The sequence below is a fragment of the Zeugodacus cucurbitae genome, chromosome 2 (assembly GCF_028554725.1).
Source record: "Zeugodacus cucurbitae isolate PBARC_wt_2022May chromosome 2, idZeuCucr1.2, whole genome shotgun sequence".
In the NCBI taxonomy this organism is placed as follows: domain Eukaryota; kingdom Metazoa; phylum Arthropoda; class Insecta; order Diptera; family Tephritidae; genus Zeugodacus; species Zeugodacus cucurbitae.
The window spans coordinates 41,580,282-41,603,792 of NC_071667.1; the positions used below are offsets into that span (position 1 = coordinate 41,580,282).

The 23,511-nt window shown below is 34.7% G+C and overlaps 1 protein-coding gene across 8 annotated transcripts in view; it reads left to right on the plus strand.

The window, feature by feature from the left end:
- Positions 1-22,748, plus strand: part of LOC105220320 (cadherin-86C) — a 98,341-nt gene extending 75,593 nt beyond the window's left edge. For 7 of the 8 annotated variants that reach the window (XM_054234295.1, XM_054234178.1, XM_054234249.1 and 4 more), the window contains one exon: positions 13,513-22,748. In XM_054234295.1, coding sequence (XP_054090270.1) covers positions 13,513-16,051 — 2,539 coding nt within the window. In that variant the 3' untranslated portion in view covers positions 16,052-22,748. The remainder of the gene's footprint in view (positions 1-13,512) is intronic. The other variant, XR_008471919.1, reaches the window with a different exon arrangement.
- The last annotated feature ends 763 nt before the right edge of the window (positions 22,749-23,511 follow it).

Here is a 23,511-nt window from a genome sequence, read left to right on the forward strand (position 1 = left end):
TGCCGAATATATGGGTCAAATTGTGTGTTATCTTAATAAAACTATATCAATAAATTGCGAGAGTATAAAGTGTTGGGTTGCACCCGAACGTAGCCTTTCCTTACTTGTTTTTTTATTAATCTGCTATCAGTTAGTACGAAATTGTTATTCGAACCGTTGTGTGTTGAAAAATTAAAATGACTGGCAAAAGAACCTCGTTTGATGCGGCTCAGTTGGTGTACTATAATTACCAGAGCGGTAAAGATTTCGAAGAGTTACAAACAAACGAGCATCGCAAAATGAGATTGTGTTAGTGCGCTTACTGTGGTACCAAACGAACCGGTGATCAAAAATAGTCAGTCTGCTTGCGGAGGTTGAACGATTAATCGATTATTATTGAATCATTAATCGATTATTCGCCATATTTATAGTGAACCAGAAATTTTGTGAAAAATACTTATATAAAATTATAACAAATGGCCCCGACGTCAAGTAAAGTGTGGCAATATTTTGGCAAAAAAGTTTAAGCATGTCAAATAGTTTGCATCTCTCAAGTTGATAAGTATTTAAATTTTCATTAACAAGATTAGTATGTTAAAATGTTAATTATTTTAGACATCAAGCGGCACCGAAACGGAAGAAATTGAGACACCTAGCACAAGCCGTATTAAAACATCTGCCCCCCAGCCAAAGTCAGCAAAATTAGTTTAGTTTGCACGAATGCCTTGGAGATTGACGACGCTGCAAATCTAGTAACCCAATGCCGTTCTAACAACACTTGCATCAGCTGCAGGTTTCTGCTGGCGTATCAGTGGGGAATGCCTGAAAGATAATATATATATATATTTGGCGCAGGAACCGCTTTAAGCGATTATAGCCGAATCCACCAGAGCGCGCCACTCATTCCTCCTTTTTGCTTTTTGGCGCCAACTGGAAACACCAAGTGAAGCCAGGTCACTTTGCACTTGGTCTTTCCACCGGAGTGGAGGTCGTCCTCTTCCGCGGCTTCCTCCAGCGGGTACTGCATCAAATACTTTCAGAGCTGGAGTGTTTTCTTCCATCCGTACAACATGACCTAGCCAGCGTAGCCGCTGTCTTTTTATTCGCTGAACTATGTCAATGTCGTCGTATAAATCGTACAGCTCATCGTTCCATCGTCTGCGGTATTCGCCGTTGCCAATGTTTAGAGGACCATAAATCTTGCGCAAAACCTTTCTCTCGAAAACCCCAAGAGTCGTCTCATCGGATGTTGTCATCGTCCACGCTTCAGCGCCATACATCAGGACGGGAATAATGAGCGACTTATAGAGTTTGATTTTGGTTCGTCGAGAGAGGACTTTACTTTTCAATTGCCTACTCAGTCCAAAGTAGCACCTGTTGGCAAGAGTGATTCTGCGTTGGATTTCAAGGCTGACATTGTTGGTGTTGTTAATGCTGGTTCCCAGATAAACGAAATTATCTACAACTTCAAAGTTATGACTGTCAACAGTGACGTGGGAGCCAAGACGCGAGTGCGCTGACTGTTTGTTTGATGACAGGAGATATTTCGTCTTGTCCTCATTCACCACCAGACCCATACGCTTCGCTTCTTTATCTAGTCTGGAAAACGCAGAACAAACGGCGCGGTTGTTGCTTCCGATGATATCAATATCATCGGCATACGCCAGGAGCTGTACACTCTTGTAGAAGATTGTACCCTCTCTATTTAGTTCTGCAGCTCGTATTATTTTTTCCAGCAATAGATTGAAGAAGTCGCACGATAGTGAGTCACCCTGTCTGAAGCCTCGTTTGGTATCGAACGGCTCGGAGAGGTCCTTCCCGATCCTGACGGAGCTTTTGGTGTTGCTCAACGTCAGCTTACATAGCCGTATTAGTTTTGCAGGGATACCAAATTCAGACATCGCGGCATAAAGGCAGCTCCTTTTCGTGCTATCGAAGGCAGCTTTAAAATCGATAAAAAGATGGTGGGTATCGATTCTTCTCTCTCGGGTCTTTTCCAAGATTTGGCGCATGGTGAATATCTGGTCCATTGTAGATTTTCCAGGCCTAAAGCCACACTGATAAGGTCCAATCAGTTCGTTGACGGTGGGCTTTAGTCTTTCACACAATACGCTCGACAAAACCTTATATGCGATATTGAGGAGACTTATACCACGGTAGTTGGCGCAGATTGTGGGGTCTCCCTTCTTATGGATTGGGCAGAGCACACTAAGATTCCAATCGTCAGGCATGCTTTCTTCCGACCATATTCTACAAAGAAGCTGATGCATGCACCTTATCAGTTCTTCGCCGCCGTATTTGAATAGCTCGGCCGGTAATCCATCGGCCCCCGCCGCTTTGTTGTTCTTCAAGCGGGTAATTGCTATTCGAATTTGAATGTTAAAACCAGGTGGAATTCCACTTTCTACATGTTGGAGCTCTTTGTTAAGGTTATTTCTTATATCGGCCAAGTTCTTTTAAATTGTGGACGCCAACAAATAAAGAGACTAGTGTGCACGTCATCTACGGGCAATAAATTAAAAGCGGCAATATTGTCACAGTTTGATCAGCGGTTCGCATCAATGGAACATTCGTTCTTATTAGCTGCAGCCACATATTGGATCTGCGCTTTAAGCATATAAGGAGCGAATTAACCGCACTCTTGCGTATAGACACTGGCGCACAAGCGTCGAAAGAAACATGACCACCCATCCCAAATCCAGGACGAACTAACGTTTTTCCTCAATGCTCCTATCATGTGGTCAATGCCTGGGAGGAGATGAAATGGTTATTCCCAAAATTGTACACAGTTGGGCGCCAATATTGCTTCCTTATTGGCACTTCATTGCCTGCGGAGCAACTTTTCTTCAAGGCGAGTGCTACCGCCACACAGAAGCGCAATAGGCTGACTACTTCAAGCCTAAACAAATTATTATTTTTAAACTCTATTTTAAATAGAGTTTATAAACAAACTATTTAAAATTAATTGATGAAATTGGATAAAAGAAAAAAAATTGTTTAAATTTAATCATATGATTAATCGTTTATTTTTATTTTTTAGCGATTAATTGACATGGACTTAATTAATCATATTGTAACGTATTTCAGTCAAACTTTAATGGCTACACAATAATCTTTATTTCTAAATCCTTATAACTTAACATTTTATTACTCAATACTCTACTTTTCAACTCTAACTTATAAGTTGTTTACACTTTACTCGAAACTCTCTCTTTAAACTTGTCCTTACTCGACAACTCTCTTAATATAACTGTGTGTTGCTGCCAGTCCGGCAGCCCTAATATAGTCGATTGTTAGCAATACATCGCCCCTCGAACATTTTGGCAATTACGAATATCGATGTATGGATAAATCTGGCAAGTTAACGATTTCGATTGTCGTTTCTGGTTTCTTCTGGAATCCATTTTCGTTACAACAAATCCATTAATCGATTAATAAAATATTTTCCCATCACTACGCACAATTGCACAATACGAATTAGTGACGTGCTAATGAATGTAAAAGTTAATAATCTTTAATATTTAATATAAATTATAGTAAATTTGGGAAATGTAAAAATTAAAAAAAGTAATTTTTTGGTATTTTACAATGAAATAATTGTTTTCATTCCATATGTAAAATATATAACTCCATCCAAAGATAACATGATACGAAATTCTTTCATTCGAGAGAGAGCTGTCAAAGTCCGAATTTTTTATAACATTTGGCGGTGGTGCCACTGGATGAAAACATAAGTTAGGAGATTTTTATTCGATTTCTTGGAAATTTTGCAGTTTCCACACCATTATTGAGTTATGCAAAAGGCGCGTGACAGAAGTTAGTTTTGGGTGCTCGGTTTCCCTATAGGCCTATATCACCCGTATAAATAAACAAGTAAGAACAGGCTAAGTTCGGATGCAACCGAACATTTTATACTGTCGCAATATTTTGCTATATTTTTATTAAGAATTTGACCCATATATTCGGCATAAAGGTCAATATAATAACGCAAATCCTCATATATAGTATATAGGCTAACGTAATTCCTGAACCGATTTCACTCATTTTCACCCTACATACATTATATCGAAGATTATATGCTCATTTAATTTGGCTAAGATATTTCACATATCTTATAAACCGGTTAATATTTATAAGCTATTAAGCCCATCGTATTTTTGAAAATCCTATAATTAGGTATATGAGGGCTAGGGGAAGTTATGACCCGATTTAAACAATTTCTGGTACGGAGACATACTATTAGAAGAAGATTTCATCTGAATTAAATTAAGATATACGAGAGATTTACAAATATTTTCGGTGAAATTTTACCCTAAGGCACTGAGTTATTCATATTCGATATTCGGGGCATTGAAAAGTTATAGACCGATTTCAACAATTTTTTCGTGAGTTAACGTACTTTTAGTAATTTTCAACCCAACCTTTTTATGGAAGGTGTGCTTGGTTATTATCCGATTTCTTTCATTTTTGGACGGTATAAGGAAATGGCTAAAAGAAACGACTGTAGAAAGTTTGGTTCACACCGTTTTTCTGGTTTGCGAGATATAAACAAATAACCGATTTGGGGGCGTTGCATCCAAATATGCCCCTCCCCTTCCTAGTGCGATCCCTTGTGCCAAATTATACTTTAATAGCTTTGTTTATGGCTTAGTAATGGCACTTTATATATTTTCGGTTTTCGCCATTTTGAGGGCGTGGCAGTGGACCGATTTCGAAAGCAACCCTCTCACGGTCCCAAAGAATACTTGTGCCAAGTTTCATTAAGATATCTTCATTTTTACTCAAGTTATCGATTGCACAGACGGACAGACATCCGGATTTCAAATCTACTCATCACCCTGATCACTTTGGTATATATAATCCTATATCTAACTCGATTAGTTTCAGGTGTTACAAACAACCGTTATGTGAACAAAACTATAATACTCTCTTAGCAACTTTTGTTGCGAGAGTATAAAAATAAAATCCCAGTATTTCAAATAAAAAATAAAACAAGTAAGGAAAGGCTAAGTTCGGGTGCAACCGAACATTTTATACTCTCGCAATTTATTGAAGAAATTTAACCAATACATATATGCGGAATAAAGCTCACCGTATTTTTGAAAAACCTATAATTAGGTATATGGGAGCTAGGGGAAGATACTTTTGAAAAACCTACAATGAGGTATATGGAAATGTTATGACCCGATTTTAATAATTTTTGAAACAGAGACACACTATTAGAAGAAAACAATTTGTTCTGGATTAAATTGAGATATCTGAGAGATTTAACCATATTTTCGGTTAAAATGTATCCTTAGGCGCTGAGTTCAACATGTTCGATATCTGGGGCCTTGAAAAGTTATGGTCCGTTTTCGACAATTTTTTCACAAGTTAAGCCAGAGTTGATATGCACTAATTGAGTAAAGTTTTATTCCGTTATCTTCATTGGTTCCTTATGTTTACATTATAAAGTGAAGGAATCAGATGGATTTCAAAATTGAGTTATAAGGAAAGTAGTAGTGGTTCTGAACCGATTTCGCCCATTTTTTGTCTGTGTTATCAGGGTGTCAAGAAAGTATTATATACCGAATTTCATTCGAATCGGTCGAGTAGTTCCTGAGATATGGTTTTTGACCCATAAGTGGGTGATGCCACGCCCATTTTCCATTTTGTAAAAAAATCTGAGTACAGCTCCCTTCTGCTATTTCTTCTGCAAAATTTAGTGTTTCTGACGTTTTTCGTTAGTTAGTTAACCCACTTTTAGTAATTTTCAACCTAACCTTTGTATGGGAGGTGGGCGTGGTTATTATCCCATTTTCAACTATTTTCATGGTGTGTGGTGAGGTATGTAAGAGAACCGACTGCAGTAAGTTTGCTTTATATAGCTTAATTAGTTTGCGAGTTAAATACAAATAACCCATTTGTGGGCGGGGCCACGCCCACTTCCCCAAAAAAATTACATCTAAATATGCCCCCTCCTAGTGCGGTCCTTTATTCCAAATTTTACTTTTATATCTTCATTTATTGCTTAGTTATGACACTTTATGTGTTTTTGGTTTTCGCCATGTGGGCGTGGCAATGGTCCGATTCTGCCCATTTTCGAACTTGATCTTCTTATGGTGCCAAGGAATATTTATGCCAAGTTTCGTCAAGATATCTTAATTTTTACTCAAGTTACAGCTTGCACAGACGGACAGACGGACGGACGGACAGACATCCGGATTTCAAATCTACTCGTCACCCTGATCACTTTGGTATATATAACTCTCTATCTAACTCTTTTAGTTTTAGGTGTTACAAACAACCGTTATGTGAACAAAACTTTAATACTCTCTTTAGCAACTTTTGTTGCGAGAGTATAAAAATATAAGCGAAAATAAAATATTTCAATTATTACAAAAATAACTTAAACTTTACAAACCAAATATCACATTTCAAAAAACACGATTTTTGAGTTGAGTATGCAGAAATGTGCGCAATTTCATCGTCCATATTGTATAAAAATTTCATTCCGATGCGTAGGAAAATAAACCGTGATATTAGAATGTGCCGTTCTTAAACTTGTTGCAGTAGTTTTTAACCACAATAACGACACTTCTCAGTTGTGCCAGAATTAGTTATAATTTTTTTTACGAAATAACGACATATTTTGTGTTCCAACACATATTGTGAAAAGGTGAATTTGATTTTCTTTTCAGAAAGAACGATACATTTTGTATTACAACGATATTGGTGAAAAATTAATTACATTTTTCATATTGCTTTTTTCAGTAAGTAATTTGACCTATGGCGGCGAAATTGATTTATATTCTTCACAAATAACGACATAATTCAAAGTGGGTCACATTTATGCCCAAGAAAAAGCATTAGTACATTCTATTTGACCCATTTATGCTCAACATTGTATTTAATATATTACAGGCCACTAGATTTGTCAATAAACAGATGTCATTTTTCTATATTTGCTAAATAAGAGGCAATTGAAAACTTTAAATCGCTCTCCTGAAAAATCGACTTTTTTGAGTTGTAACACTATTCAAGTAAATAAGCGATATGCTGTTAAACACCAAAAAATTTGTACACATATATATATATATATATATATATAAAGTAATAAATAACAAAATAAAATATAATATTTACATATACATATGCTTCCAAAAACCATTTCAAGAAACCTATTCTACCTTCCTATGGGAAACGCATAATATATTCGACTTGAAATTATTACTACACCTGCCAACTTGTATCTGTTGAATAAAATAAAATTTCCTTGAAACATGATCTTCTTCTATATTAGGTAAGGGTTGGAAGCAAGGGTGTGTCTGAGACATTTCTGAATTATCATCACCTATTATACTATTAAAAGTATGGTCTGGTCGGAGTAAACCTTGAAATTCTTGCCAAAAGAGATCCCGTACTGTATTGTATTTATTTCGTGAGTCTGTTCTCTAGTCATTTCGTTTTGCAGAACGGGTACGCAATTCCCCTTTACTACGATATTGGTGTATCGTAACGCCCAAGTTTTTTTAAAGAGGTTGCAAAACATTTAAAGTTATCCATACACTTCTGCCACCTCCTCTTCTAATTTGTCCGAAGTAATGTTCTAAATTATCCTGGCAATGTCGTCTCGTCTGTAAACTATTGAATCCTGTCAGTGACAAAAATCGCCACAATCGTCTTAAACTAGTAATATTTAAAATCCAACACTTAATGTAATTGAACGATTTGGTTATATCAGAACCATTTTCACCCTCTACTCAAATCGATTTTATCGATTCGAATTGCTTCATCTAAAAAGTTTATTTGTGCGTCTGTTTCCGAAAATATTTTTTTGGTTGATAAAAAGCTTCAAAATTGCTGCTATTAAAAATATCGAAAAGTTTATTAAGAAACAAAACATACTCGGTTGTATTCAAAAACCTAGCGTTAGGACAGGACAGAAGACTGGAACTACATATATGAAGTGAGCATACCCGAAGCTACGGTGTCACTCATAACCTGGGAGGCTAGCTTCACGCTCATCTCACGGGATTATGGGAATCTTTATTTTAAAAATAAATAATATCTTCCCAACTCACAGGACGCTATTAAAAACTGACTCCGTTCTTCAACTTATCTAAACAATTTCTGGTACTCTTTAAAAGGTGGAGACTATAAAAAAAAGAATATATCTTTGTCATTTACCTGAAAATATGGACGCTCTTCTGATACTCCAAAAATCCTGGATAAATACAAAAAGTTAGATCCCTGATCTGAAACAAAATGGCAAGGTATAAGACCATTATTTTGTAATTGCGCGATGGCCTTAATACCTTGAATCGTAAGAGTCATTGCACTATTGCCCATTCTAGACGTACGATTTTTATCGCCGTAATCTTCGGCATATCAAACTCCTTACGTACAGCTGCAACCGAAACCATTGGTTTTTCGGAAAAGTAAAAAAAACAGCTGGTATGATGAGGATTGTCGTCTCGCAGTGGAGAGAAAACAGACTGCCTACCTCGCAATGTTGCGATCGACCACAACAGGAGCGGGATGGGAAAGATACCGAGAGCTGAAGAGGGAAGCGAGACGCATTTGCAGACAAAAAAAGAAAGAGGCCGAAATGCGTGATTATGAAGAGCTTGACAAGCTGGCCGACAGGGGTAATGCTCGAAAATTTTACGAAAAATCCGGCGATTAACTGAAGGTTTCAAGACCGGAGCACACTCCTGTAGGACCCCCAGAGGTGATCTAGTTATTGATGACCAGAGTATACTGAGTTTGTGGAGGGAACACTTTTTCAGCCTGCTGAATGGCAGTGAAAATACAACACCAGGAGATGGCAAACCCGATTCCCCAATCGTTTAGCCAGATATTGCCGAATCGATGAGAGCGCGCCACTCCTCTCCTCTCTCTTCGCTGTTCGGCGCCAGTTGGCGGGTACTGCATCGAACACTTTCAGAGCTGGAGATTATCTATCTTCGAAGTTATGACTGTCAACAGTGACGTGGGAGCCAAGACGCGAATGCGCTTGGGAAAAATCTAACGATCCTAATTCAATAGTCGAATTTGACTTCTCTAAATCTACCTGAAAACTGGTAGTAGGAGGCAAATTAATGTCGGGAAACGCAGTTGGCGACAGTTTTTTTTTTATTATAATATATAAATTTAGACATTTTTCACTACAAATTATAATAAATTAACTGACCTGGATTCATCCTTCTCCTTGCATGAGAAATTAAAAAAACCGTCGCGAAACTGCGCATCCAACAACACAGCGATTTTTGGCTTTTGCGACTTCTTCAATCTATTGCTGGAAAAAATAATACGATCTGCAGAGCTAAATAGAGAAGGTGCAATCTTTTATAAGAGTGTACAGCAGCTGACATACGCCGATGATATTGATATCATCGAGAGCAACAACCGCGCCGTTTGTTCTGCTTTTTCCAGACTTGATAAGGAAGCGAAGCGTATGGGTCTGGTGGTGAATGAGGACAAGACGAAATATCTCCTGTCATCAAACAAACAGTCAGCGCACTCGCGTCTTGGGAACCAGCACTAACAACACCAACCATGTCAGCCTCGAAATCCAACGCAGAATCACTCTTGCCAACAGGTGCTACTTTGGACTGAGTAGGCAATTGAAAAGTTAAGTCCTCTCTCAACTAGTGATGACACTTCTATCAATTTAAATAACTAATCTCCTGGTCTTTTTCTTCCAATTGAGCCCACAAACTTAAATTTTCCTCCATATATTTTTTATTGCTTTTTGCGATGGATGTCTCACTAAAATTCGTTTGGCATGCTTTATCTACACAACTACTGCGCAAGGGAAAATTTGTCAAAACTCCTATTACCTGTGCCTGTACACCTTCAGCTGCAGAAGCTAGTAATACAAGGTCGCTTGAATCAGAGGAATTCTCGACAATTTTTGGGAAAAATCTAACGATCCTAATTCAATAGTCGAATTTGACTTCTCTAAATCTACCTGAAAACTGGTAGTAGGAGGCAAATTAATGTCGGGAAACGCAGTTGGCGACAGTTTTTTTTTAATTATAATATATAAATTTAGACATTTTTCACTACAAATTATAGTAAATTAACTGACCTGGATTCATCCTTTTCCTTGCATTAGAAATTAAAAAACCTTCGCGCAACTACGCATCCAACAATACAGCGATTTTTAGTTTTGGCATTTTTGCTTCAATATATTAAAAAAACACAATATTTTAACTTATATATCTGCTATTCCTTAAATTGCATACTTACCAACTGAATGTTTATTATAAATAGGGTTTTACGTTGTTTTACAATTCAGTGTTAAAATATCACTTCTTCACTTGTAAGAAAAAATAACGCACTGAATTTGTTCGTTATTATTGGCGGGATTTTCTCTGGTAAGTCGCCTTGTTGTCTGTCAGCTTTTCAGGAGCCCATGATCTGGCTTTGTTCCCAACATCAAACATGAGTTCATGGACTCTCTCAACAAGCAAGAGAGAAGAGTTTCGTACAATATTAACTATGCAGTAAACTGCTGATTGCAGAATGATTTATCGTCGTTTATTTATAGTATTGTCCCATCGTAGGTGCTCGTTTTACAGTCTTCGCTTGTGCAATTTAGTGACAATCGTGTGTACGTATACGATCACTTACGCTCTTTTAGCAAAAATTGTACTGATTTGACAGTTCGGATTCTGCACCTCAATGCAGATCTGCATAGCATGTGAAATTTGAATTTCTCTGCGCAGAGGCAGTGCTCACAACATTCAAATATTTAATTTTTGAGCAATATCTGGCAACATTGTGAATTGCGCTCAGCTGTTCACTGAAAATAAACATAAGTTATGTTTATCTACTGCTAGCTAGTAATATTAGGCAAGTTTTTGCTTTTTTAAACAAATATTTTATTTATTAATTTTTAAGATGCAATATGATTTAATGGCCCAAAATAGAACTCAGATATTTCCTTGCAAATTGCTACTATTTTTCCCTTTCTTTACTCTCTTTCTTCGTAAAAGTAACTCGTCAATTGCACTTTTCCTCTTCCTGATAACCAGCAGATATTAGCAGTAAAGAAACAATCTTATACAAACCGTCAAAATTTACTTACGCTACATCGTTCAAGTGCTGAACACAAAGACGACGACACGACACGACGTAGCGACGGCTGATCACAAATGTCGCTTTGAAGCCAGCGTCTTGAACATTTTGAAGACGGCAGCAACATATCAAAAAGCAATTTCATTGTTGCCGTACTAACATCTATCACTTCAATAAAATTTACATATTTAGTTTAAAGTGAAATTATTTACGTAAAAAATGTAAAAATGGTCGATTTATTTGTTTTAAATAATCGATTGTTATTATAAATGATATAACAAAGCTATTTTTCGTTTCTACTGGCAAAATGACGTCATACTTGTGAGAACTTTGAATAATTTTACATTTCACATGTTAGTGGCAGCTCTACAGCGGCCATTGTCGTCAGCAAAATTAGAAACAGTTCTAATTTGGCGACAGCGAAGACTTCAACCCTTTTGTGGTGAAGTCGTGCTGTTGCCAAAAAATCTGTGCCCATAAGAACGCGTGTATTTTAATATTTGACAGATGTCGCTCGTCGCTTGTCGTCTTCTATGTGTTCAGCACATCAGTCGTTGTCGAACTAGCAACGAATGAACATCGCGAATGGCTGTGACACTTTACATAAGTGCGAAATGCCTTACTGTTATGAAGTTATGTATTATATTTATGGTTTTAAGCTATTTAAAGACAGTAAAGTTAAGGCTTGTATGATATAATATATTGGGTTTAATAAAAAAACTAAAATTAATAAATTAGTACACAAATTAGTGTTTTATGAAAAACATTCGCAAAATTTGAGGCAGCAGAGTTCTCACTGGGTATCCTTTCTTTCGTGCTCACCTACACAGTCACAATTCCTCTCGAGCCGACCACTGCATAAATGTTTTGTTTAAGTAGACAAACAATTTGTTATATTATATTTTAAAACCTCCAAACAAGTGTTCCTTGTTGGATGCAAAACCATCGAGTTGCCGGCCGCGTAAAATATCTGATCTGTGGTGTCACTGTTCCCAATGACAGCTTCTTAACCGGAATGAGTTTACATCACTAGTTGCAAGGAAAAATTCATTTCTATCCGTTAAAAATATTGAAAGTCAGTTATGGTTCACTACGTTATATTTTGAAAATTACGTCATATTCTTTTTTTTGGGATGATGTCATATTCTTTGACGAGACTAAAGTGATGCTAACCTATAATGAAAGTCCAAATAAAGTATGGCGATAAAGCGTTGGGTGCGCAAAATACCCAGCAACTACGTCAAAACTGGAGGATTCAGCGGGGGATTTTTGCCGACCTTCATTAAATAAAGAAATAAATATAATTTTAAATCCATTTTCTAATGTCTCTAGTGAATACAATAGTACGTGTTGGTTCAGGAAGATTATCTCTAAACGTTTTTAGGGAATTTCTATTTATTTCTTCAGTCGTATAAGTAGTGTCTTAAATTTCTGTTATCTATTTTGTATTCTTGTTAAGATTTCTTTCAAAATAGGCCACGAATTTACGTTAGAGTGTCTGTGAATTGCTTTCCCAATGCTGCCAATCACTTGGGAGTGGCCAGGAACGATCCTTTTGCATATGGCTCAATCAGCTCAAATATGGCAATATGACTTTTCAAAGTTTTGGCATACGGGAACAATTTTTTAATTCACTTTACTTTCACCCGCATCGTGGGCACATAATTTATTTAGGTTTTCATTTCTCTGTAGTAGCATTGCTGATAATGACAATGGTAATATTATTTTTTTCTGTATTAACAACACAGAATAAAACAATAACGTTGATATTTCACTGTACATATGTATGTACATATGTATGCATTTTAATTCAATTTGAATTGTTTATTGAATTTCTTTCTTAAATCATCAATCAATATATCGAAACTTAACGTTTTTTCGAATAAACCCCCCGTGCTAGCATTATTCCATGGTTGGGTGGACGTACAACAGACACATCCGAAAATCAATTCAATTATCATCCTAAAAATTTTAATATACTCCATTACAACCGTTAAATGAACAAAACTATTGCAATCGTTGCAACATGATGGGAGTACCATACATCCATATATTAAAAATAATTAGGGTACTCATTTAATGTGGCATTTATATAAAAAATTAGAAAAATGAGCGCTCTGCGGTAATAATTAATTATACATAGTGATTTTTTAATTATGTGATAATATGATAAACAAAAACAATATGGAGTTATTGTTAATTAATAAATTAATTAATAACTATTACCCTCATTCTAAGTAATAACTATTCATCTCTCATTTTATCAAATTTAAATAAGTTTTGAATCCCGTTTGATTCCAAATATTTCAGTTGCGACTAGTTTTGTTCAAAATGATTTTTCAAATAAACTTGTATTTAATAAGTCGAAAGTGGTTTTACATATGACACATTTTTATTCCAACAATATTCAACAAAAATATATAAATACGCGTATAATTTAAAAATTAATTCATTTTTATATTCTAGGAACAACAGCACTACAAACGATGATGTATTTCATAATTCTAGAACCAACTTAATAAATGATAGGGATGTTTATATTGAAGACATAGGAGATGACCGGGAACTAACAACTATAGAACCTGGTCACATTAAGCGAAACAACGAAATGCAAAAAGCAGTAAAACACCGGAAAGACAGTGATAACGAAAGCAAACATATTGATGAAGATTCTATGCGTCGCCATGAAATTGAACGCGGTAGTGATATCGATTACAATACAGCTCGGAGCAGTTTAAAAAATAAAAGAGAATTGTTCATGAAGGACGGAAATATTGAAATACTGCAACTTATGACTAGGGACAAAACTGGGGAGGATGTTGAGGCAATGGATGATGAAAATAACATTTATGTCAATTTACCAATAAAATCTGCGACTGTTTCTCAGCCTCAATTGGTAATGGTGGAAAATAGTGGAAAAGAAATTCTAATGCGTCGTTTCATTGAAGAGCAGCCTGATGGTAAACAGATAATTCGTGAGCACTATCAAATTGTTCCTGGTGCCACTTATATACAATCTATGCCAAATGAAATCGAGCACCACTCCACTTTGAAGGGAGAAACCTTTGCTATCTGCAAATCGGGTCCAAATAGTATAGTCTATTCTCAGACTGAGCCTGAAGTGAAAGTAATACATACACAGCCGTCTCAAAGTGTGACGCAGTTACAAGCTGACGCTCTCATAAGTCAGATCCAGCCATCCATATCAAATCAATCATTGACACACGAGCTTGAGAATTCTTTAAAACAACAAAATATATTACTGCGTCAAATATTAATGGAAAAAGAAAAAACAGAAGAGCGAGGTGCACAGCCAGAAGTAGTATTAGAAACACAAAGCCTTCCAGGTCACTCCGTGGCGATTGCAACGCAAACAGAATGTGAAGTTTGTACACAGACAGGCAATGACGCTGATTTTTCAGAAAAAACGTCTAGTTATGTACAAGGAAAGCTAATGCGGCGCAAAGCTCGCAGTGAAAATGATGATTCCTTGTCCGAAGATGAATATGAGTACGTACGATACATCCCTCCAGATAGCCCAGAAGGACGATTCTGGATAAAACGTAAAGTACAAAAAAGTCGTATTAAATATCGCAATAATAAACAACCAAGAAAGAGAATTGTTATGGTAGAAGAAATTAAAAGAAAAATTCGTACACCCATTAAAGAAGAAGATGATGAGGTATTTGAGTTAAGAAGGAGTGCTCCACCCAAAAAACCCCTGCGGAAACATACTGAAATAAAAACCAGTGTTCTCCGAAGTAAAAAGAACAGTGAAAGGCAGAATACTAGTAATCCTATGCAGCGAAAAAGCTCGAATGCGAGTAAAGAATATATATCTGACTCTTTAGAGGACAGTTCTGGAGGTCCAGAACATTATCGAACAATGAGAGTTGGTGAAATCGAATATTATTCATCAGACAATGATTATTCAAATGAATCTGGAACTGACGAAATTATTGTTAAAAGTAATGTATTAACACCGCATCATTCGAAAAAAAAGCATAACGTTGTGGATATCAACAATCAATCTACTCATAAAATACCGGAAGCCAAACACAGAGAGTCACGTATGCTGTCGTCACAAACTCGAAATCGTTCGCAAAGTTCATCAGAAATTCCACATAGAAGATTTGATAATGAAAAGTATATGTCTTCGTTAACTGAATTTCGTCATGCAGCTAAAGAGCGTGTATACCAAAGTGAAACCAACTTAAATCACCAGGATGATCGATATGGAAACGGGGACTCCACAGAGAAACATATTCCAAAATACATGGAGTGGTACTACGGCAAACAAAAAAATGGAAATAACAAAACTACGTCTGATACTTCGAAATCATTGACAGCTTCAAAAAGAAAAAAAGGTTTAACGAAAACGTGTTTAGTCTCCAAGGCCGATTATATTCCATCTGAAGATGTTAAAAGCAAACCAGAACCTGCACCGAGAAAATCACTCCCTAAAAACAATAGACTCTTGAAAGAAGATATTGTGATGAATAAGCAGCATAAACCTAAAATTGAGACTGATGCTAGCCACCCACTTTTACAGCATTCAGAGCACAGGTTTGAACGCGAAAACGCTACTGAGGTTCCTTTACCACCAACAAAATTGTCGCACTACATGTATCCCGAGACTCCGCCATTTACTTCCACTAAGGTAGCGGCAGGCAACAATGTAAAAGTAAAACCTAAACCGTCACCTATCAAAGAAAATGAAGTCAAAACAACACATTCGAAAATAAACCTTCATGTCGAGAATCCAAATTCTACTCACCCGAATCCTAGTAGTAATACAAATATGCACAAAAACTCTCAAAAACAACTGAATGTATCTACATTAGAAGATGATCACGATTCTGGAATTGCCATGAATTCTTTGCTAAATAATATGGGACGTAGAAATCCCATCGCTGATAAGAAAAGCGTATTTTCAATTGCATACGATGATGTTAGCCGAGTGAAGAAAATTACATCAGGAGGGGAATCACCACAATATTCATAGGACCGCAGGTGACCTTAAAAATATTTACGGTACACTCCACAAGTATTTATGTAGGAAAATTAAAATAATTTCATTACCACAATATATGTGATACTCTTTTTTCATTTTATATTTGCTATCTAATCAAATGTACCCTATTGTTGAAATTTAAAAAAAGTTACTATTTATTGTTAAAGTTGTTAATGTATGAACTTGAAATTTTATAAGGCTACACGTTTTTTTTTATTACTTACTTTTTTCTAATTTTTATTTTTTACCTTCTTATAGAAGTGGAAATTGTCTATAAAAGACAAACCAAAATTAATTATCAAGAAAATCATTAAATACTCATACACATTACAAATATGATTTGTGTATATAATATCTAATTTTATTTTTAAATTTTACATACTTATGTACAGACATACATATTATAATATAAATATATTAATTATATAATAATTATAATTATATATATATATTATATATATATATAAGAATGAATACAAGTACATATGTATGTACTAAAATGCATTTGTAAAGACATGCTGTCGATATTTATTGTAAATAGAAAAAACTTCAATATGCTTGTCCTTATCGACCCTATTAATGTAAAGATTTGTAGGAACCGTAGTATAACTTTTATAACTTTTATTGAAACTATTTAATTTTGAAAACAATATTATGATTATAAATTGACATTTTATGCAATTTCCAAGCAAATGTATCTAGTACATTTTCAGATACGGTAAGTGCACACTGTTATTCGAATGTACTGTATAAATTTATTTGTATTATGATTAAGAGAATGGAACTATCCGAGAACACGTTATAAACGCATTTATTACCTAGATCCATATATGTTTGATCAGGATTTACGGAAATTAGTTGGATCCTTTTAGATTAAAAAATGAATTTGAAAATTAAGTTAAGCAAAATATGTAAGTTAGCAATACAAATATATACATAATACGTATAAGTTTTTAGACCTACATTTAAGTTATTGTTTATGAATATATATCACTTGTATTCTCATTTTTATACCTTGATACTACTTTTGGTTTTTCTAAATATTCTTATATGTATATTGACGATATCTTTTTGAAGGTTTGTACGATTACAGAGTCTGATCATAGACACAGTTAATTGAATTGAATTGAAAAAGATAACACTGTATATGGTAAAGATGCTATGTACTTGAGATTTACGAATTAATACAAATTTCACTTGGTATCTTGGATATAATATCATTTAATATTAATGCCAACATTCTGATGTAAAGTTACTCCTTAATATATACAGTATCGAAATATATAAGGCTCTTTATATCAAATACAAATCCTGCCATGTCATCTTGTCAGACGCATTAACACAAATATAATAAATATATTAATATAAATACAATCGCCAAGTAATTTGTACTATAATTAGGGCTTCGTAAAAATTGTCTTTTAGCTCAAATTTTAGAAATTAACTTCAATTATTTTTTTTTTTAATTTATTTCCTACCTTTAGTTTCTTTTGGAAGATTTGATTTAGATTTTTAAATTTAAATTGAAGTATAGTTTGTGCAGTAAAATTTTCCACCGTAATACTACCACCGGGTCAGTTTCTAACTTTTCCCTTTCATTTAAAAACCGAAGGCAATGAAAAAACACATATTGAGAAGCTTCTATGGACTCAATACACATCGGACAATACGAACTATCATCGTGATGAAATTTGCGGAGATAGCTTCCGAAGCCTCCATTACCACTTAATATTTGGGTTATACCTAAGACAGACATATGGTTTCCATACTATAATATGTACAACAATAAAAGCTCTAGAAACCATGAACCAGCATAGTGACACACATGTAGTATATTGTACTATGTTTACATTCATCAGCTGATACAAATAAATTCAAGCAAATTGTAATTATGAATAACAGGCAGGAAAATTGATCCTGACTTAGTTATAACTTCAAGCAATCTTAAAATATTATTATCCAATATAATTATTACATATTATTACATACATATTACATATTTTTCACATAATTTTTTTTTTCAAATTTTGTTTTTTGATTTCAATTAATTTTGAAATTAATTTATTTTCTGTATGTCAAAATGTCAGAAAACATATGATTGTGACAGAAGAGCTTAAAGGTTTCGGTGTGTTCAATGCAATCCATTGTAGTACATTTCACAACACCAAAAAATTTCAATGGTTTCTAGAACTCTATTGTAGTACGGAACACCATTTGCTTTCAAACAAAATTCGGAAAACCGATGATACACATATGGTTTCTGAAGCATACTACAATGTATACTATATGTCTGTCTCAGGTATTAGGTGGAAATCCAGATCTCCATGTTTTCTATTTATCTATGAATGGATGTCAGGTATAAGCCTATGGGTATACCATCCTTTGAGATTTACCACCGTTGTTCCTTCATTTGTATGCTATTTTTTCTCTATTATATTTCTATTCTGTCTTTTTGGATTGGAAGGCGTTGATAACTCTTGTAATCTTGTAAATTTATCTCCCTCTCTGGATGTCTATAGGCGGAATATTTGCTAGCATTATGGGCAGCATATGACCTGATCACATACACGACGAAAAGCGACGAGCGATATCTGTCAAATATTAAACTGCACGCGTTCTTATGGGCACAGCTTTTTAGACAACAGCACGACTTCGCGACAGATGGCTTGAGGTTGTTGCTGTCACCAAATTACATATGCTTCTAATTTTGTCGACCACAATGGTATTTGTAGTCAGCAGTCGCCACGTCATGTCGTCATCTTTGTGTTCAGAGCAAAATAAGATGGTGTTAGTGCGCTTAGAGCGCAATCAACTTCTGTTGCGGCAATTCTTGTTTTATAGGGGAGAATCGCGACGAGTCTACTGTGTTCGGCAACACGCTTTGTGTTCTTATTCGTAACAGTTCACTGCGACATAACAGCCTTGAATTTGCGCAAATTTTAAAATTAAAAATTTGAATTTTGTAATTTTTTAATTCATAATGGCATAATGAATATTGTATTTGTTCGAAAACGATGCGTACAAGATGTTGAGAAAATGATATGAAAGAAAATGAGAGAAAAACCCGAACAGAGTTGTCGAACATGAATTCTATGGGTGACAGCAAAAGAGAATCGCCAGACAATTTGCAACAGAAGTTGGCGTGTATAAGGCGCACTTGCTGTGTTACCAAGCAACTCAGCGATCAATAATATTCAGTCTGCTTGCAGAGGTTGAGCGAGCAGGTCTATGCGGCAAGATTCTTCTTCTTCTTGATTGGCGTAGAAAACGCTTACGCGGTTATAGCCGAGTCCACTACAGCGCGCCATCATCATCTCTTCTTTTGGCAGTTTGGTCCTTCCATGGGAGTAGAGGTCTCCCTCCTTCTCGGCTTCCACCAGCGTATACTGCATCGAACACTTTAAGAGCTGGAGCCCTTCCGTCCATCCGAATAACATGATCTAGCCAGCGTAGCCGCTGTCTTTTTATTAGCTGAACTATGTCTATGTATGTGTTATACATCTCACCATTTCATCGTCTGCGGTATTCGCCGTTGCCAATGTTTAAGGGACCGCAAATCTTCCGCAAAACCTCTCTTATAGCAGATTTTACCTTGTCTAGTTGAAGAGATTAAAAGAAAAATTCGTACACCCATTAAAGAAGAAGATGATGAGGTATTTGAGTCAAAAAGGAGTGCTCCACCCAAAAAACCCCTGCGGAAACATACTGAAATAAAAACCAGTGTTCTCCGAAGTAAAAAGAACAGTGAAAGGCAGAATACTAGTAATCCTATGCAGCGAAAAAGCTCGAATGCGAGTAAAGAATATATATATCTGACTCTTTAGAGGACAGTTCTGGAGGTCCAGAACATTATCGAACAATGAGAGTTGGTGAAATCGAATATTATTCATCAGACAATGATTATTCAAATGAATCTGGAACTGACGAAATTATTGTTAAAAGTAATGTATTAACACCGCATCATTCGAAAAAAAAGCATAACGTTGTGGATATCATCAATCAATCTACTCATAAAATACCGGAAGCCAAACACAGAGAGTCACGTATGCTCGTCACAAACTCGAAATCGTTCGCAAAGTTCATCAGAAATTCCACATAGTAGATTTGATAATGAAAAGTATATGTCTTCGTTAACTGAATTTCGTCATGCAGCTAAAGAGCGTGTATACCAAAGTGAAACCAACTTAAATCACCAGGATGATCGATATGGAAACGGGGACTCCACAGAGAAACATATTCCAAAATACATGGAGTGGTACTACGGCAAACAAAAAATGGAAATAACAAAACTACGTCTGATACTTCGAAATCATTGACAGCTTCAAAAAGAAAAAAAGGTTTAACGAAAACGTGTTTAGTCTCCAAGGCCGATTATATTCCATCTGAAGATGTTAAAAGCAAACCAGAACCTGCACCGAGAAAATCACCCCCTAAAAACAATAGACTCTTGAAAGAAGATATTGTGATGAATAAGCAGCATAAACCTAAAATTGAGACTGATGCTAGCCACCCACTTTTACAGCATTCAGAGCACAGGTTTGAACGCGAAAACGCTACTGAGGTTCCTTTACCACCAACAAAATTGTCGCACTACATGTATCCCGAGACTCCGCCATTTACTTCCACTAAGGTAGCGGCAGGCAACAATGTAAAAGTAAAACCTAAACCGTCAATTACATCAGGAGGGGAATCACCACAATATTCATAGGACCGCAGGTGTCCTCAAAAATATTTACGGTACACTCCACAAGTATTTATGTAGGAAAATTAAAATAATTTCATTACCACAATATATGTGATACTCTTTTTTTCATTTTATATTTGCTATCTAATCAAATGTACCCTATTGTTGAAATTTAAAAAAGTTACTATTTATTGTTAAAGTTGTTAATGTATGAACTTGAAATTTTATAAGGCTACACATTTGTTTTTTTTATTACTTACTTTTTTCTAATTTTTATTTTTTACGTTCTTATAGAAGTGGAAATTGTCTATAAAAGACAAACCAGAATTAATTATCAAGAAAATCATTAAATACTCATACACATTACAAATATGATTTGTGTATATAATATCTAATTTTATTTTTAAATTTTACATACTTATGTACAGACACACATATTATATATATTTATTTATATATTATTATATATAAATACAGTCAAACCTGTATAAACGAGAGTTCAAGGGAGCACAATCTTATTATCGCTTAAAGAGGTTTCTCACTAACCCGAGTTTCTCGCTAATGCACGTACATACATATGTAGTGTTTCTCTCTTATAGAGGTACGCAGCAATAACAAGTCACAGTAAGTACGAATGTAGTAAATATGTACATATGTAAACTCACTTAATTACAGTACTTTGATTTTTCTTTTTGACATGATGCAGAGCAGAACTTTACTTCGCAACTATAAACTGAGTGAGTCCGATAAACAGGACGGTAAACAAGCACACGTGTCCATTCGAAAAGAATGCCATAGAGTAACAGCATTTTTAGTTCCACGAAAAAAATACAAAACAATGGTCGGAAGTTTCACAAAAGTTAAGAATGAGTCATAAAATTGCAGATGTTAAACTTGTAAATAAAGTTCGTCTCTCGCTTATAGAGACCAGATAAGTAGCAGTCTCACTTACGGAGGTCTGTGAGGCAAAAACGACTCTCTCTTACAGAGGTTTTTGTTTCTCACTAATAGAGGTTTTGGAAGCTTAAAATGATGGGTCCTAGCTATTACTCCCACTTATAGAGTTTTCTCACTAATCCAGTTCTTACTTATCCAGGTTTGACTGTATATATATAATTTATTATATTATATATATTTATTATATAATATATGTATATATATAAGAATGAATACAAGTACATATGTATGTACTAAAATGCATTTGTAAAGACATGCTGTCGATATTTATTGTAAATAGAAAAAACATCAATATGCTTGTCCTTATCGACCCTATTAATGTAAAGATTTGTAGAAACCGAAGTATAACTTTTGTAACTTTTATTGAAACCATTTAATTTTGAAGACAATATTATGATTATAAATTGACATTTTATGCAATTTTCAAGCAAATGTATCTAGTACATTTTCAGATACGGTAAGGGCACACTGTTATTCGAATTTACTGTATAAATTTATTTGTATTATGATTAAGACAATGGAACAATCCGAGAACACGTTATAAACGCATTTATTACCAAGATCCATATATGTTTGATCAGGATTTACGGAAATTAGTTGGATCCTTTTAGATTAAAAATGAATTTGAAAATTAAGTTAAGCAAAATATGTAAGTTAGCAATACAAATATATACATAATACGTATAAGTTTTTAGACCTACATTTAAGTTATTGTTTATGAATATATATCACTTGTATTCTCATTTTTATACCTTGATACTACTTTTGGTTTTTCTAAATATTCTTATATGTATATTGACGATATCTTTTTGAAGGTTTGTACGATTACAGAGTCTGATCATAGACACAGTTAATTGAATTGAATTGAAAAAGATAACACTGTATATGGTAAAGATGCTATGTACTTGAGATTTACGAATTAATACAAATTTCACTTGGTATCTTGGATATAATATCATTTAATATTAATGCCAACATTCTGATGTAAAGTTACTCCTTAATATATACAGTATCGAAATATATAAGGCTCTTTATATCAAATACAAATCCTGCCATGTCATCTTGTCAGACGCATTAACACAAATATAATAAATATATTAATATAAATACAATCGCCAAGTAATTTGTACTATAATTAGGGCTTCGTAAAAATTGTCTTTTAGCTCAAATTTTAGAAATTAACTTCAATTATTTTTTTTTTAATTTATTTCCTACCTTTAGTTTCTTTTGGAAGATTTGATTTAGATTTTTAAATTTAAATTGAAGTATAGTTTGTGCAGTAAAATTTTCCACCGTAATACTACCACCGGGTCAGTTTCTAACTTTTCCCTTTCATTTAAAAACCGAAGGCAATGAAAAAACACGTATTCAGAAGCTTCTATGGACTCAATACTCATCGGACAATACGAACTATCCTTGTGATGAAATTTGCGGAGATAGCTTCCGAAGCCTCCATTACCACTTAATATTTGGGTTATACCTAAGACAGACATATGGTTTTCATACTATAATATGTACAACAATAAAAGCTCTAGAAACCATGAACCAGCATAGTGACACACATGTAGTATATTGTACTATGTTTACATTCATCAGCTGATACAAATAAATTCAAGCAAATTGTAATTATGAATAACAGGCAGGAAAATTGATCCTGACTTAGTTATAACTTCAAGCAATCTTAAAATATTATTATCCAATATAATTATTACATATTATCTACATATTATTACATACATATTACATATTTTTCACATAATTTTTTTTTTCAAATTTTGTTTTTTGATTTCAATTAATTTTGAAATTAATT